Raw genomic sequence first — 14186 nt, forward strand, 5'->3', positions numbered from 1 at the left:
AAGCAGTGATGTTTTGGGGCTGTTGCTGGGCAACACGGACTTTCAACTCCCTCCAAAGATTTTCTATGGGGTTGAGATCTGGAGACTGGCTAGGCCACTCCAGGACCTTGAAATGCTTCTTACGAAGCCACTCCTTCGTTGCCCGGGCGGTGTGTTTGGGATCATTGTCATGCTGAAAGACCCATCCACGTTTCATCTTCAATGCTCTTGCTGATGGAAGGAGGTTTTCACTCAAAATCTCATGATACATGGCCCCATTCATTCTTTCCTTTACACGGATCAGTCGTCCTGGTCCCTTTGCAGAAAAACAGCCCAAAGCATGATGTTTCCACCCCCAAGCTTCACAGTAGGTATGGTGTTCTTTGGATGCAACTCAGCATTCTTTGTCCTCCAAACACGACGAGTTGAGTTTTCACCAAAAAGTAATATTTTGGTTTCATCTGACCATATGACATTCTCCCAATCTTCTTCTGGATCATCCAAATGCTCTCTAGCAAACTTCAGACGGTGTGTTACTGATGGTAGGCGTTTGTTACTTTGGTCCCAGCTCTCTGCAGGTCCTTCACTAGGTCCCCCCGTGTGGTTCTGGGATTTTTGCTCACCGCTCTTGTGATCATTTTGACCCCACGGGGTGAGATCTTGCATGGAGCCAAAATCGAGGGAGATTATCAGTGGTCTTGTATGTCTTCTATTTCCTAATAATTGCTCCCACAGTTGATTTCTTCAAACCAAGCTGCTTACCTATTGCAGATTCAGTCTTCCCAGCCTGGTGCAGGTCTACAATTTTGTTTCTGGTGTCCTTTGACAGCTCTTTGGTCTTGGCCATAGTGGAGTTTGGAGTGTGATTGTTTGAGGTTGTGGACAGGTGTCTTTTATACTGATAACAAGTTCAAACGTATGCCATTAATACAGGTAACGAGTGGAGGACAGAGGAGCATCTCAAAGAAGAAGTTACAGGTCTGTGAGAGCCAGAAATCTTGCTTGTTTGTAGGTGACCAAATACTTATTTTCCACCATAATTTGCAAATAAATTAGTTAGAAATCCTACAATGTGATTTTCTGGATTTCGTTTTCTCATTTTGTCTGTCATAGTTGAAGTGTACCTATGATGAAAATTACAGGCCTCTCTCATCTTTTTAAGTGGGAGAACTTGCACAATTGGTGGCTGACTAAATACTTTTTTGCCCCACTGTACATATGAGATGAATAATGTAGGGTTTGTAAACATTATATAAAGTGGCATTGTTTAAAGTGACTAGTGATACATTTATTAAATCACATTTTTTATAATTAAAGTGGCTCGTGATTTGAGTCAGTATGTTGGCAGCAGCCACTCAATGTTAGTGATGGCTGTTTAACCGTCTGATGGCCTTGAGATAGAAGCTGTTTTTCAGTCTCTCGGTCCCAGCTTTGATGCACCTGTACTGACCTCACCTTCTGGATGATAGTGTGGTGAACAGGCAGTGGCTAGGGTGGTTGTTGTCCTTGATGATCTTTTTGGCCTTCTTGTGACATCGGGTGGTGTAGGTGTCCTGGAGGGCAGGTAGTTTGCCCCCAGTGATGCATTGTGCGGACCTCACTACCCTCTGGTTAGCCTTACAGTTGTGGGCAGAGAAGTTGCCATACCAGGCGGTGAAACAGCCCGACAGGATGCTCTCGATTGTGCATCTGTAAAAGTTTGTGAGTGTTTTTGGTGACAAGCCAAATTTCTTCAGCCTCCGGAAGTTGAAGAGGCGCTGTTGCGCCTTCTTCACAAAGCTGTCTGTGTGGGTGGACCAATTCAGTTTGTCCGTGATGTGTACACCGAGGAATTTAACATTTTCAACCTTCTCCATTACTGTTCCATCGATGTGGATAGGGGGGTGCTCCCTCTGCGGTGTCCTGAAGTCCACGATCAGCTCCTTTGTTTTGCTGACATTGAGTGTGAGGTTATTTTCCTGACACCACACTCCGAGGGCCCTCACCTCCTCCGTCAAGGCCATCTTGTCGTTGTTGGTAATCAAGCCTACTACTGTAGTGTCGTCAGCAAACTTGATGATTGAGTTGGAGGCGTGCATGTTCATGCAGTCATGGGTGAACAGGGAGTACAGGAGAGGGCTGAGAGCTCAACCTTGTGGGGCCCCAGTGTTGAGGATCAGCGGGGTGGAGTTGCTACCCTCACCACCTGGGGGGTCCCGTCAGAAAGTCTAGGACCCAGTTGCACAGGGCGGGGTCGAGACCCAGAATCTCGAGCTTAATGAGTTTGGAGGGTGAACAGCTTTCTCAATGAACAGCATTTTAATTTTACCTTTATTTAACCAGGCAAGTCAGTTAAGAACAAATTCTTATTTTCAATGACGGCCTGGGAACAGTGGGTTAACTGCCTGTTCAGGGGCAGAACGACAGATTTGTACCTTGTCAGCTTGGGGGTTTGAACTCGCAACCTTCCGGTTGCTAGTCCAACGCTCTAACCACTAGGCTACCCTGCCGCCCCAAGCGGCATCCTTACATATTCTTACATAAGTATTCCTCTTGTCCAGATGGGTTAGGGCAGTGTGATTGTGATTGCATCGTCTGTGGACCTATTGGGGCGGTAAGCAAATTCAAATCAAATCAAATCAAATTTCAAATCAAATTTTATTTGTCACATAATTGGAGTGGGTCTAGGGTGTCAGGTAGGGTGGAGGTGATATGATCCTTGACTAGTCTCTCAAAGGACTTCATGATGAAGTGAGTGCTACGTGGCGATAGTCGTTTAGCTCCAGATACCTTAGCTTTCTTGGGAACAGGAACAATGGTGGCCCTCTGTTGTGGTTATGTTAATAAGGCAGATCCACATCCTCTCATACAACAAAGATAGGGGCTAACGAGTAGTCAACAATAATTACCAATGTAAATCATTCACCCATGAGGACATCAATTGTAACATACATGAATGCTCCAGTATGCTAATTGAGTCATTTGTAATGGACGTGGACAGGCCTTTAGCCCCCCCCCCACTGTTAGACATAAACTGTAATCTCCTCTCTCTGAATAGGCCTCTTTCCCAGTGCTGCCATGTTTTTCATTGGAATATGTATTATCTAGCACAATGAGCACAATGTAGCTATTGTCAGCCCGTTAGCAGAGTATAACCTCTCACCTTCTGTCAACTGTGAAAGAGTGTAATTATCATAAACAGGCCGTGGGCCCATTAACACCTAACACTGTTTTATTAGTCTGTCTGTCTGTCCATCGGACAACAAATGAAAGTATTATACAGCACTTGTTATTTTCAATGTGGTCCTGAATACATTCTGTGGAAATGTTCTTCCCTGGAAATTGAATTATGAGCAGATAACAGCGATTTAATCACAATTAATCGTATAAACACAGTGTCTGTGTATGTGTGCCTGCGTGCGCATGTGTTTGTGCAGGCACGCTTTGTGTGTGTGTGTGGGGGGGAAGCATCTTTCATTTCAAACAGTGGAGGAGGCAAGAAAATCTAAACAGACTAGCTAGCTATCTCTGTATAGCAAAGCTTATTAAAGTACTTCTGTATTTATACTGCTGATCTGGAGAGTCACTCACCCTTGAATGCAAAATCACCTTGATTCTTCTAAAATGTAATATGTGACCCAATGAAAATAATGTGTCCCAATGATGCTGACTCATTTGAGCATTTATTTTATTTTTATAATGATTGGACCAGTATGCTACGAGGCTACCGCCTAGAGCAAAGAACAAAGAGAACCCACTCAGTGCTCTCTACGTGTCATGTAGAGTCATGGAAGACTTCCCATAGGCTCACTGTTTAATCAAGTTTAATTCGAAGAATCTGAAATGGTCAAACTAGAAATAGTGATGAACAATTCTGAAATACCCAAATAATACAACCAATATGTTTATGAAATATATTTGACATAATTCTGATTTCAAAGTCAATCAGTGAAGATAAATAGTTGCTTGAATGTAAGTACCTTTAAAAGCCATGAAGAGTGTATGAAGACATTGAAAAGTCGACTGGTCTATTAATTTATTTAGATCCCCTTTACCTGTTACCTTAGTAACGACTCCTTATCCTTGGGGCCTTGATAAGCACTATGAAAAATCAGATTCCGCTATATGGGGAAAAGGGTATATTATATAATGAAAACAAAACTGATTCATTCTCTCTCTCTCTGTGTGTCTCATCTCTCGTGTCTCGCTCTCTCTCTCTTTCTCTCTCGGCTCCACTGATCCTCGGGGAGCCCGACAGAGCGTGTGTGGATTTGTACCTTTTAATTCAACCCGAATGGCGATTCATATATCCCGCAACTGTAGTAAATAAAAGTCAACATTTATTTATTTATTTTTATATATTTTTTTACCTTATCCCCATTGAAAACCTTTGTGATGAATTGGAACGCCGACTGTGAGCCAGGCCAAATCGACCCAACATCAGCACCAGACCTCTCTAATGCTCTTGTGGCTGAATGGAAGCAAGTTCCTGCAGCAATGTTCCAACATCTCGTGGAAAACCTTCCCAGAAGAGTGGAGGCTGCTATAGCACCAAATGGGGGACCAACTCCATATTAATGCCCATGATTTTGGAATGAGTGTCAACATAATTTTGGTCATCTAGTCTATATTTGAAACAAATTTGATTTCAAAGTTGGTTTGTGAAGAAATTCAGCGACTTGAGTGTCTGTGCTTTGACTAAAGAAACCAAAAGAGGAACCATGAAGTGTATGAAAATACAAAGAAATAAAGTAAATAAGCTTGAAAGGTTGATTTGTCTATTCTTTTCTTTAGATTCCCATTACCTGTTACCTTAGTAACAACTCCTTACCCTTGGAGCCTTGATTCCGCTGAACGGGGAAAATAGTTTATAATACAATGCATATATAGCTGATCCCCCAGCCATTGCAGTTGTGCAGAGCCAGAGAGACATGTTTGACAGATGATGGGTATAACAGGTTATCAACAGGATATAGCACTCGCTACTTATGGTTGATTATACCGTCATTTAGCTTAATGAACCTTTACAGTAGTTATTTGTCAGTGTGAGGTAATTATTGAGTTTTTCACATCTGTCTCATTCGTGATCATTATTATACTGTGAGTCTTGTTTGCATTGCTTGTGTGAGCGTGTGTAACACAAAGATAACACTAAGGTTAGAAGCACAGATCTAGACCTGGGCACAACATATTCATATTAAGTCTAACTTTCATGTTTAAATTGCCAATGGAAGCTCTCTCTCTCTCTCTCTCTCTCTCTCTCTCTCTCTCTCTCTCTCTCTCTCTCTCTCTCTCTCTCTCTCTCTCTGAGAAAGAGATTAAGTAAAAGAGTTGAAGAACACATTGGGAGGGATCTTGGACCAGTCCTTCATACAGAATCCTTCCAGATATCCTTTGTCTGCGCTTATGGTCTGCCCTCTTCAATTCAAACCACAGGTTTTGATAATGCTAAAAAGTCATCTAATTCATGCAGTTGCAGTAAACCAGTTGTGAAATACTACGACTTCTTCGATTGCCACATGGGCATATTGTGACATAAACCACCAGTATAATACCAGTATGAGGTCTTAGAAGTACTGTGACATTAACCACCAGTATAATACCAGTATGAGGTCTTAGAAGTATTGTGACATTAACCACCAGTATAATACCAGTATGAGGTCTTAGAAGTATTGTGACATTAACCACCAGTATAACACCAGTATGAGGTCTTAGAAGTATTGTGACATTAACCACCAGTATAATACCAGTATGAGGTCTTAGAAGTATTGTGACATTAACCACCAGTATAACACCAGTATGAGGTCTTAGAAGTATTGTGACATTAACCACCAGTATAATACCAGTATGAGGTCTTAGAAGTATTGTGACATTAACCACCAGTATAAAACCAGTATGAGGTCTTAGAAGTACTGTGACATTAACCACCAGTATAATACCAGTATGAGGTCTTAGAAGTACTGTGACATTAACCACTAGTATAATACCAGTATGAGGTCTTAGAAGTATTGTGACATTAACCACCAGTATAACACCAGTATGAGGTCTTAGAAGTATTGTGACATTAACCACCAGTATAACACCAGTATGAGGTCTTAGAAGTACTGTGACATTAACCACCAGTATAACACCAGTATGAGGTCTTAGAAGTACTGTGACATTAACCACCAGTATAACACCAGTATGAGGTCTTAGAAGTATTGTGACATTAACCACCAGTATAACACCAGTATGAGGTCTTAGAAGTACTGTGACATTAACCACCAGTATAACACCAGTATGAGGTCTTAGAAGTACTGTGACATTAACCACCAGTATAACACCAGTATGAGGTCTTAGAAGTACTGTGACATTAACCACCAGTATAATACCAGTATGAGGTCTTAGAAGTATTGTGACATTAACCACCAGTATAACACCAGTATGAGGTCTTAGAAGTACTGTGATATTAACCACCAGTATAACACCAGTATGAGGACTTAGAAGTACTGTGACATTAACCACCAGTATAACACCAGTATGAGGTCTTAGAAGTACTGTGACATTAACCACCAGTATAACACCAGTATGAGGTCTTAGAAGTACTGTGACATTAACCACCAGTATAACACCAGTATGAGGTCTTAGAAGTACTGTGACATTAACCACCAGTATAATACCAGTATGAGGTCTTAGAAGTACTGTGACATTAACCACCAGTATAATACCAGTATGAGGTCTTAGAAGTACTGTCAATTTAACTACCAGTCTATTACCAATATGAGGTCTTGACAAAATGGCCAAAACTCTTTTGATTAGTTCAGATCTCTGAGGCATTGGAAACTAATTACAGCTCCACCTTTTAAAGAGGGGCTTGTAATCCTTCAGTCTGGCATGAAGAAAATGAAGAGAAGTTGGATAAAAGTGTGCATCAATCAAATGTAACAAACCCAATTATTGTCAGCCCTCCCTCTTTTCTCCTCCCCTCAAAGCCAGCCGAGATCTCCCCATGACTCAATCCTGATGCACCAATTACAGACATTTAGAGTCTTAACTAATAACAGCAATTCAATCAGAGCACAGCGGCAGCATGCATGGGAGAGGTAAGGCAAGCGCAGCACGGGATAAATAATGACAAACCGCAATTTGGTTGATATTGTTATTTTTACGCTCTGGTTCTTAATAATAGGATCGTAAATTGCCTTAACTTTCTTGATTCTAGAAGCTTCCTGTTTAGTCGTGATGAGTCAATTGCGGCAGGCTCTGGGATGGCTTTCAGATGGAGGAGATAGGAGGGATGGAGTCATCGTGGAGCCTACAGAATCCCTACAGCACCAGAGCAGACTTTCTTCACAACTCAAAGTCAACTCCACCCCAACAGATAGACACCACAGGATGTGGAGTGATACGCCATGTCACGTCTGCTCCTCCCCTCCGGCATATGACGTCGCCAGAGTACTAACCACTGGTTCTGGGATTCATCATTACGCACACCTGGCACTCGTCATTACGCGCACCTGTGTATCATTATGATTCACACCTGGTCTCCATTACCTTCATATGTCACTCTCCTATGTTCACTCACCAGTTGGTATTGTTCTTGTGTATCGGCATACTGCCTTATGTTAGTGTCGTGTTCTTGGTTTTATTGTTGTATTAAAACGTTTCACCTGCTTCCTACTCACTGCCCCATCATTACACACTCATCATTGAAGCTAAGATTTTTTAAATAAATCTTCTATACACAGGATGTTTATAGTGCTTTTCTAAAATGCCAAAGATGGTTGAATGAAGCCTGAGTAAGTACAGCTGTGAGTTGGTCTGTGTGACTCATAGAGAAGCATTAGAGATCTTAGGGCACTCTTTAACTTCCCCTGAATGTCTGGGTTTAACATTACTGGGTAGAGAAACAACTCCTCAATAGAGGGACTAATAAAATGCAAGAGACAGAGCCTTAAACCAGGAAATCTTATTGGACAATCAATCAGCCAATTAGCCCTGCCTGAATCTGTTCTCAACCAATTGGAAAGGGACCTCTCCACAGCAGTGAAGTGAAGTGTGGACTGGTAATTTAAAAGTGGTGTACTTTCGGGCTACTTTCATTAAATTCGCTCACAGGCCGACAACCATCCTGAGAAATTCAAGTGGATCAATTTTCAAAGAAAATGGCCTAAAAACTTAAAAGGAATAACACCTTTTCCAAGGAGTCAATTAAGACTTAGAGCAGTTCTGGGCATTCATAATCACTTATGTAGACATGGTAGAACTCTGTTATAGCACCTAGCTGACAGTTAGTCCAGCTATTTAAGTTCTCTATGAAAAGACAATAAGTGTCTATCCCAGAGCAAAGAGGAATGGTACTTACCAGTATGGTGGAGACAACTAGAGATCTGTTGGCTAAGGAGTCTGTGACATTGGATGTCTTCCCTTTCTGGTGGTCTGTCATGTTCAAGCCACTAGGAGGGTCCCATGTTCCAATCTGAGGGGAAAAACACAGACAAAACATTAGCATTTAGTGCACTTCAGTTATATCTTCCATACCAAAAAACTGTTCAGGGGAGAGTGTGTCTATGAGAAAATATGATGGGAGGTGCGTTATTACAAACACGCACACACACACACACACACACACACACACACACACACACACAGACACACACACACAACACACACAAAGACACACACACACTCCTCTTCCACAGAGAGCTAGAGGCAGATCCTGATCCTAGATCAGCTCGTATATCTCATCCCGCAGGATAAGAGTTAAGAGTTAAACCTGCTGTCAGCCGTGTCCTAAAGGTGCTGGAGAATTCTGGGAATGTGTACTTGAGCTGAAGAGATGGAGTACTGAGTGTATGTGTGTGCATGCACAGGGTGTAAGGAGGGGTTGGTGGAAGCAGCCAGAAGAGGAGGAGGAGGAGAGGGGCGAGCCTGCAGGGGCCTCTCATCCTGGCGGTGTTATTATCTTAACCGCTACAGGGCTTCTCATCTCAGCAGACACTCTGCTCTGCAGCACCAACCCACTACAGACACAACAGCCCTGCTCCTCTCTCTGATGCCCACTACTGAGGCCTAAGAGATGGCTGCTTTGTAATTGCAAATCAACTGTTTAATTCAGCCTTCATGAGGTTGGAGGGCTCCTGAAGGTTTTTTCATGAATCGAGTAAATTATTCATGGAGGCGCAGACACACGCCACAGAGAGAGACAAGGAGGTCAGGAGCATCTGAGAGGCACACACAGGGGAGCATGTGTGTAAGGATGGCGTGTGTGTGTGGGTTGGTGCTTGGATCTGCTGTGTTGGCAAGCTTTCTTTAATGAATTATCTCCTCCATAGACGTGCACACATGGTCATTTATTATAAACATGCACACTCAAACACACACACACACTCCCCTAGTACCTTCTCCAGTCCGTCCTCCTTCAGACTAATCACATCCAGGTCAAAGTCTGTCCTCAAGCCGTTGGTTCTGTTGAAAGTGATCCGCCCAGTCAAGCCATCCCAGTGGGCCTGGAGGAGAGAAAGAGAGAGGGGTAGGAAGCGAGAGGAAGGAAGGGAGGAGAGACAGAAAAAGAGAGAGAAAGCAAGAGTGAAAGGGATGGAGAGTGAGGAGAAAGAGATGGGGGAGGGAAAGAGAGATAGAGATTCATCATAACCAAAGAGCAAGAGGTCACAGGAGCTCACTCATTCTCAGCAAAATAGAGACATTCATTATTCATTAGAGTTCACCTTTAAGCAAGGCGCACAAGTACACAAAGGTATGCTACAAACACACACACACACACACTGTACATTAATTATTAATAGCACATACACAAACTCTATACAGCTTTCTCCAGGACACAGACGCTTTTTGTAACACACGCTTAATGTTAGCCTGTAATACAGTGGTGATTCAGTGATAGTGTAATGTTAGCCTGTAATACAGTGGTGATTCAGTGATAGTGTAATGTTAGCCTGTAATACAGTGGTGAATCAATGATAGTGTAATGTTAGCCTGTAATACAGTGGTGATTCAGTGATAGTATAATGTTAGCCTGTAATACAGTGGTGATTCAGTGTAATACAGTGATTCAGTGATAGTGTAATGTTAGCCTGTAATACAGTGGTGATTCAGTGATAGTGTAATGTTAGCCTGTAATACAGTGGTGAATCAATGATAGTGTAATGTTAGCCTGTAATACAGTGGTGATTCAATGATAGTGTAATGTTAGCCTGTAATACAGTGGTGATTCAATGATAGTGTAATGTTAGCCTGTAATACAGTGGTGATTCAGTGATAGTGTAATGTTAGCCTGTGATACAGTGGTGAATCAATGATAGTGTAATGTTAGCCTGTAATACAGTGGTGATTCAGTGATAGTGTAATGTTAGCCTGTAATACAGTGGTGATTCAGTGATAGTGTAATGTTAGCCTGTAATACAGTGGTGATTCAGTGATAGTGTAATGTTAGCCTGTAATACAGTGGTGATTCAGTGATAGTGTAATGTTAGCCTGTAATACAGTGGTGATTCAGTGATAGTGTAATGTTAGCCTGTAATACAGTGGTGAATCAATGATAGTGTAATGTTAGCCTGTGATACAGTGGTGAATCAATGATAGTGTAATGTTAGCCTGTAATACAGTGGTGATTCAGTGATAGTATAATGTTAGCCTGTAATACAGTGGTGATTCAGTGATAGTGTAATGTTAGCCTGTAATACAGTGGTGATTCAGTGATAGTGTAATGTTAGCCTGTAATACAGTGGTGATTCAGTGATAGTGTAATGTTAGCCTGTGATACAGTGGTGAATCAATGATAGTGTAATGTTAGCCTGTAATACAGTGGTGATTCAGTGATAGTGTAATGTTAGCCTGTAATACAGTGGTGATTCAGTGATAGTGTAATGTTACCTGTAATACAGTGGTGATTCAGTGATAGTGTAATGTTAGCCTGTGAATACAGTGGCCATGATTCAATGATAGTGTAAGTGTTAGCCTGTAATACAGTGGTGATTCAGTGATAGTGTAATGTTAGCCTGTAATACAGTGGTGATTCAGTGATAGTGTAATGTTAGCCTGTAATACAGTGGTGAATCAATGATAGTGTAATGTTAGCCTGTAATACAGTGGTGATTCAGTGATAGTGTAATGTTAGCCTGTGATACAGTGGTGAATCAATGATAGTGTAATGTTAGCCTGTGATACAATGGTGATTCAGTGATAGTGTAATGTTAGCCTGTGATACAGTGGTGATTCAGTGATAGTGTAATGTTAGCCTGTAATACAGTGGTGATTCAGTGATAGTGTAATGTTAGCCTGTAATACAGTGGTGATTCAGTGATAAATGTTAGCCTGTAATACAGTGGTGATTCAATAAATGTTAGCCTGTAATACAGTGGTGAATCAATGATAGTGTAATGCTACCCTGTAATACAGTGGTGATTCAGTGATAGTGTAATGTTAGCCTGTAATACAGTGGTGATTCAATGATAGTGTAATGTTAGCCGGTGATACAGTTGGTGATTCAGTGATAGTGTAATGTTAGCCTGTAATACAGTGGTGATTCAGTGATAGTGTAATGTTAGCCTGTAATACAGTGGTGATTCAGTGATAGTGTAATGTTAGCCTGTAATACAGTGGTGATTCAGTGATAGTGTAATGTTAGCCTGTAATACAGTGGTGATTCAATGATAGTGTAATGTTAGCCTGTAATACAGTGGTGATTCAGTGATAGTGTAATGTTAGCCTGTAATACAGTGGTGATTCAGTGATAGTGTAATGTTACATGTAATACAGTGGTGATTCAAATAGTGTAATGTTAGCAGGTTTACAGTGGTGATTCAGTGATAGTGTAATGTTAGCCTGTAATACAGCCTGATAGTGTAATGTTAGCCAGATACAGTTGGTGATTCAGTGATAGTGTAATGTTAGCCTGTAATACAGTGGTGATTCAGTGACAGTGTAGGGAAAGGGGGATACCTAGTCAGTAGTACAACTGAATGTATTCAACTGAAATGTGTCTTCCGCATTTAACAAAACCCCTCTGAGTCAGAGAGGTGCTGGAGGCTGCCTTAGTCGACATCCACATCATCGGCACCTGGGAAACAGTGGGTTAACTGCCTTGCTCAGGGGCAGAACGACATATGTTTACCTTGTCAGCTCGGGGATACGATCCAGAAACCTTTCGGTTACGGGCCCAATGCTCCCACCCGCCAGGCAGTGATAGTTCAGTGTTAGCCTGTGATACAGTGGCCATGCAGTGATAGTGTAGTGTTACCCTGTATGTCACTCTGGATCGACAGTGCAGTGGTGTATAAAGACCATCAGGCTAAACAGTGGTGTCTTTTATGAGGGCTGGCTGATGTCCACCCTAGTACAGGTCCACAGGCTTAGAGAGAGAGAGCACTAGAGGTGGCGAGATGTGAGATTATTTGTGCGGCGGTTCGAGACAAAGAGCTTTATAATGTCAAAAACCTCATCCCTCCATTCGTCCTCCCCACCCTCCAGCCACACCACCCCCGAGACAGTGTGAGTGTTAGCAAGGTTCTGGTGAAATCTCACAGAGCAAACAGAACAGAACAGGGTAGCTAGGCTTTACAGACCCTAAATATAGCTGACAGACAGGGACGTTTGGATTAACCACCCCAGTTTCCAGAATCTATCTAGCACACTGAGGAAAGATTAAGATTAAGATCATGTAGACCCATTCTGTAGGGACATGATATGAAAACAGGGAGACAGGTTTAAGATGAAGATGGTTGCTGCTCTCGGGGAACTATGAATGTACATAATATTAAAATGCAGTTAAAAACAAAGCCTTTTTATTTCATTTACATTGATTTCTTTGATCGCCCCCTTGTGCCCATCCAGCTTGTCTCGCTGTATGTCTCTCTTGTGTCTCTCTCTCCTATGTGTGTGTAGGCGTTCTCTCACTCTTTCATTCTCTCTCTCCTATGTGTGTGTAGGCGTTCTCTCTCTCTTTCATTCTCTCTCCTATGTGTGTGTAGGCGTTCTCTCACTCTTTTATTCTCTCTGTCCTATGTGTGTGTAGGCGTTCTCTCACTCTTTCATTCTCTCTCCTATGTGTGTGTAGGTGTTCTCTCACTCTTTCATTCTCTCTCCTATGTGTGTAGGCGTTCTCTCACTCTTTCATTCTCTCTCCTATGTGTGTAGGCCTTGTCTCTCTCTTTCATTATCTCTCCTATGTGTGTGTAGGCCTTCTCTCTCTCTTTCATTCTCTCTCTCCTATGTGTGTGTAGGCGTTCTCTCACTCTTTCATTCTCTCTCTCCTATGTGTGTGTAGGCGTTCTCTCACTCTTTCATTCTCTCTCTCCTATGTGTGTGTAGGCCTTCTCTCTCTTTCATTCTCTCTCCTATGTGTGTGTGGACGTTCTCTCTCTCTTTCATTCTCTCTCCTATGTGTGTGTAGGCGTTCTCTCTCTCTTTCATTCTCTCTCTCCTATGTGTGAGTGGACGTTCTCTCTCTCTTTCATTCTCTCTCTCCTATGTGTGTAGGCGTTCTCTCACTCTTTCATTCTCTCTCTCCTATGTGTGAGTGGACGTTCTCTCTCTCTTTCATTCTCTCTCTCCTAGGTGTGTGTAGGCATTCTCTCTCTCTCTTTCATGCTCTCTCTCCTATGTGTGTGTAGGCTCTCTCTCACTCACTCATTCATTCTCTCTCTCCTATGTGTGTGTAGGCGTTCTCCCTCTCTTTCATGCTCTCTCTCATATGTGTGTATAGGCGTTCTCTCTCTCTTTCATGCTCTCTCTCCTAGGTGTGTATAGGCTCTCTCTCACTCATTCATTCTCTCTCTCCATGTCCATCCCTCCCCTGCCTTTCCAGTGAGCCGGTGTGTAGTGTATAATACTACGTACATCTTTGATGAGGGCCATGAATCTGTTCCCAAAGCGCCAGGGTTTGTGTCTGTTGCACTGTAGGGAGCTGACAGTGATCTGCTGAGACTGCTGCACGGCCACGGCCACCACGTGCACGGCATCGTACATGAGCGCAGCGTCCGTCTGGAAAACAACAGAGAGAATGTAGAACTGCACATTTTAAGAGTGGCCTTTTAATGTCCCCAGCACAAGGTGCACATGTGTAATGATCATGCTGTTTAATCAGCTTCTTGATATGCCACACCTGTCAGGTGGATGGATTATCTTGGAAAATGAGAACTGCTCGCTAACAGGGATGTAAATACATTTCTGGCCAACATTTGAGAGAAATGAGCTTTTTCAGCATATGGCAAATTTCTGGAATCTTTTAT

At 42.4% G+C, this 14186-nt stretch overlaps 1 protein-coding gene across 2 annotated transcripts in view; it reads right to left on the reverse strand.

Moving 5' to 3' along the window:
* LOC135522058 (glutamate receptor ionotropic, kainate 2-like) overlaps positions 1 to 14186 on the reverse strand; it is a 276893-nt gene that overhangs the window by 104104 nt on the left and 158603 nt on the right. For both annotated transcript variants that reach the window (XM_064947973.1, XM_064947974.1), the window contains exons 8-10: positions 13795 to 13938; positions 9339 to 9446; positions 8303 to 8416 (exon numbers count right to left, since the gene is read on the reverse strand). In XM_064947973.1, the coding sequence (XP_064804045.1) occupies positions 8303 to 8416; positions 9339 to 9446; positions 13795 to 13938 (366 nt within the window). The remainder of the gene's footprint in view (positions 1 to 8302; positions 8417 to 9338; positions 9447 to 13794; positions 13939 to 14186) is intronic.

Source organism: Oncorhynchus masou, chromosome 30, assembly GCF_036934945.1.
Source record: "Oncorhynchus masou masou isolate Uvic2021 chromosome 30, UVic_Omas_1.1, whole genome shotgun sequence".
Taxonomy (NCBI): Eukaryota; Metazoa; Chordata; class Actinopteri; order Salmoniformes; family Salmonidae; genus Oncorhynchus; species Oncorhynchus masou.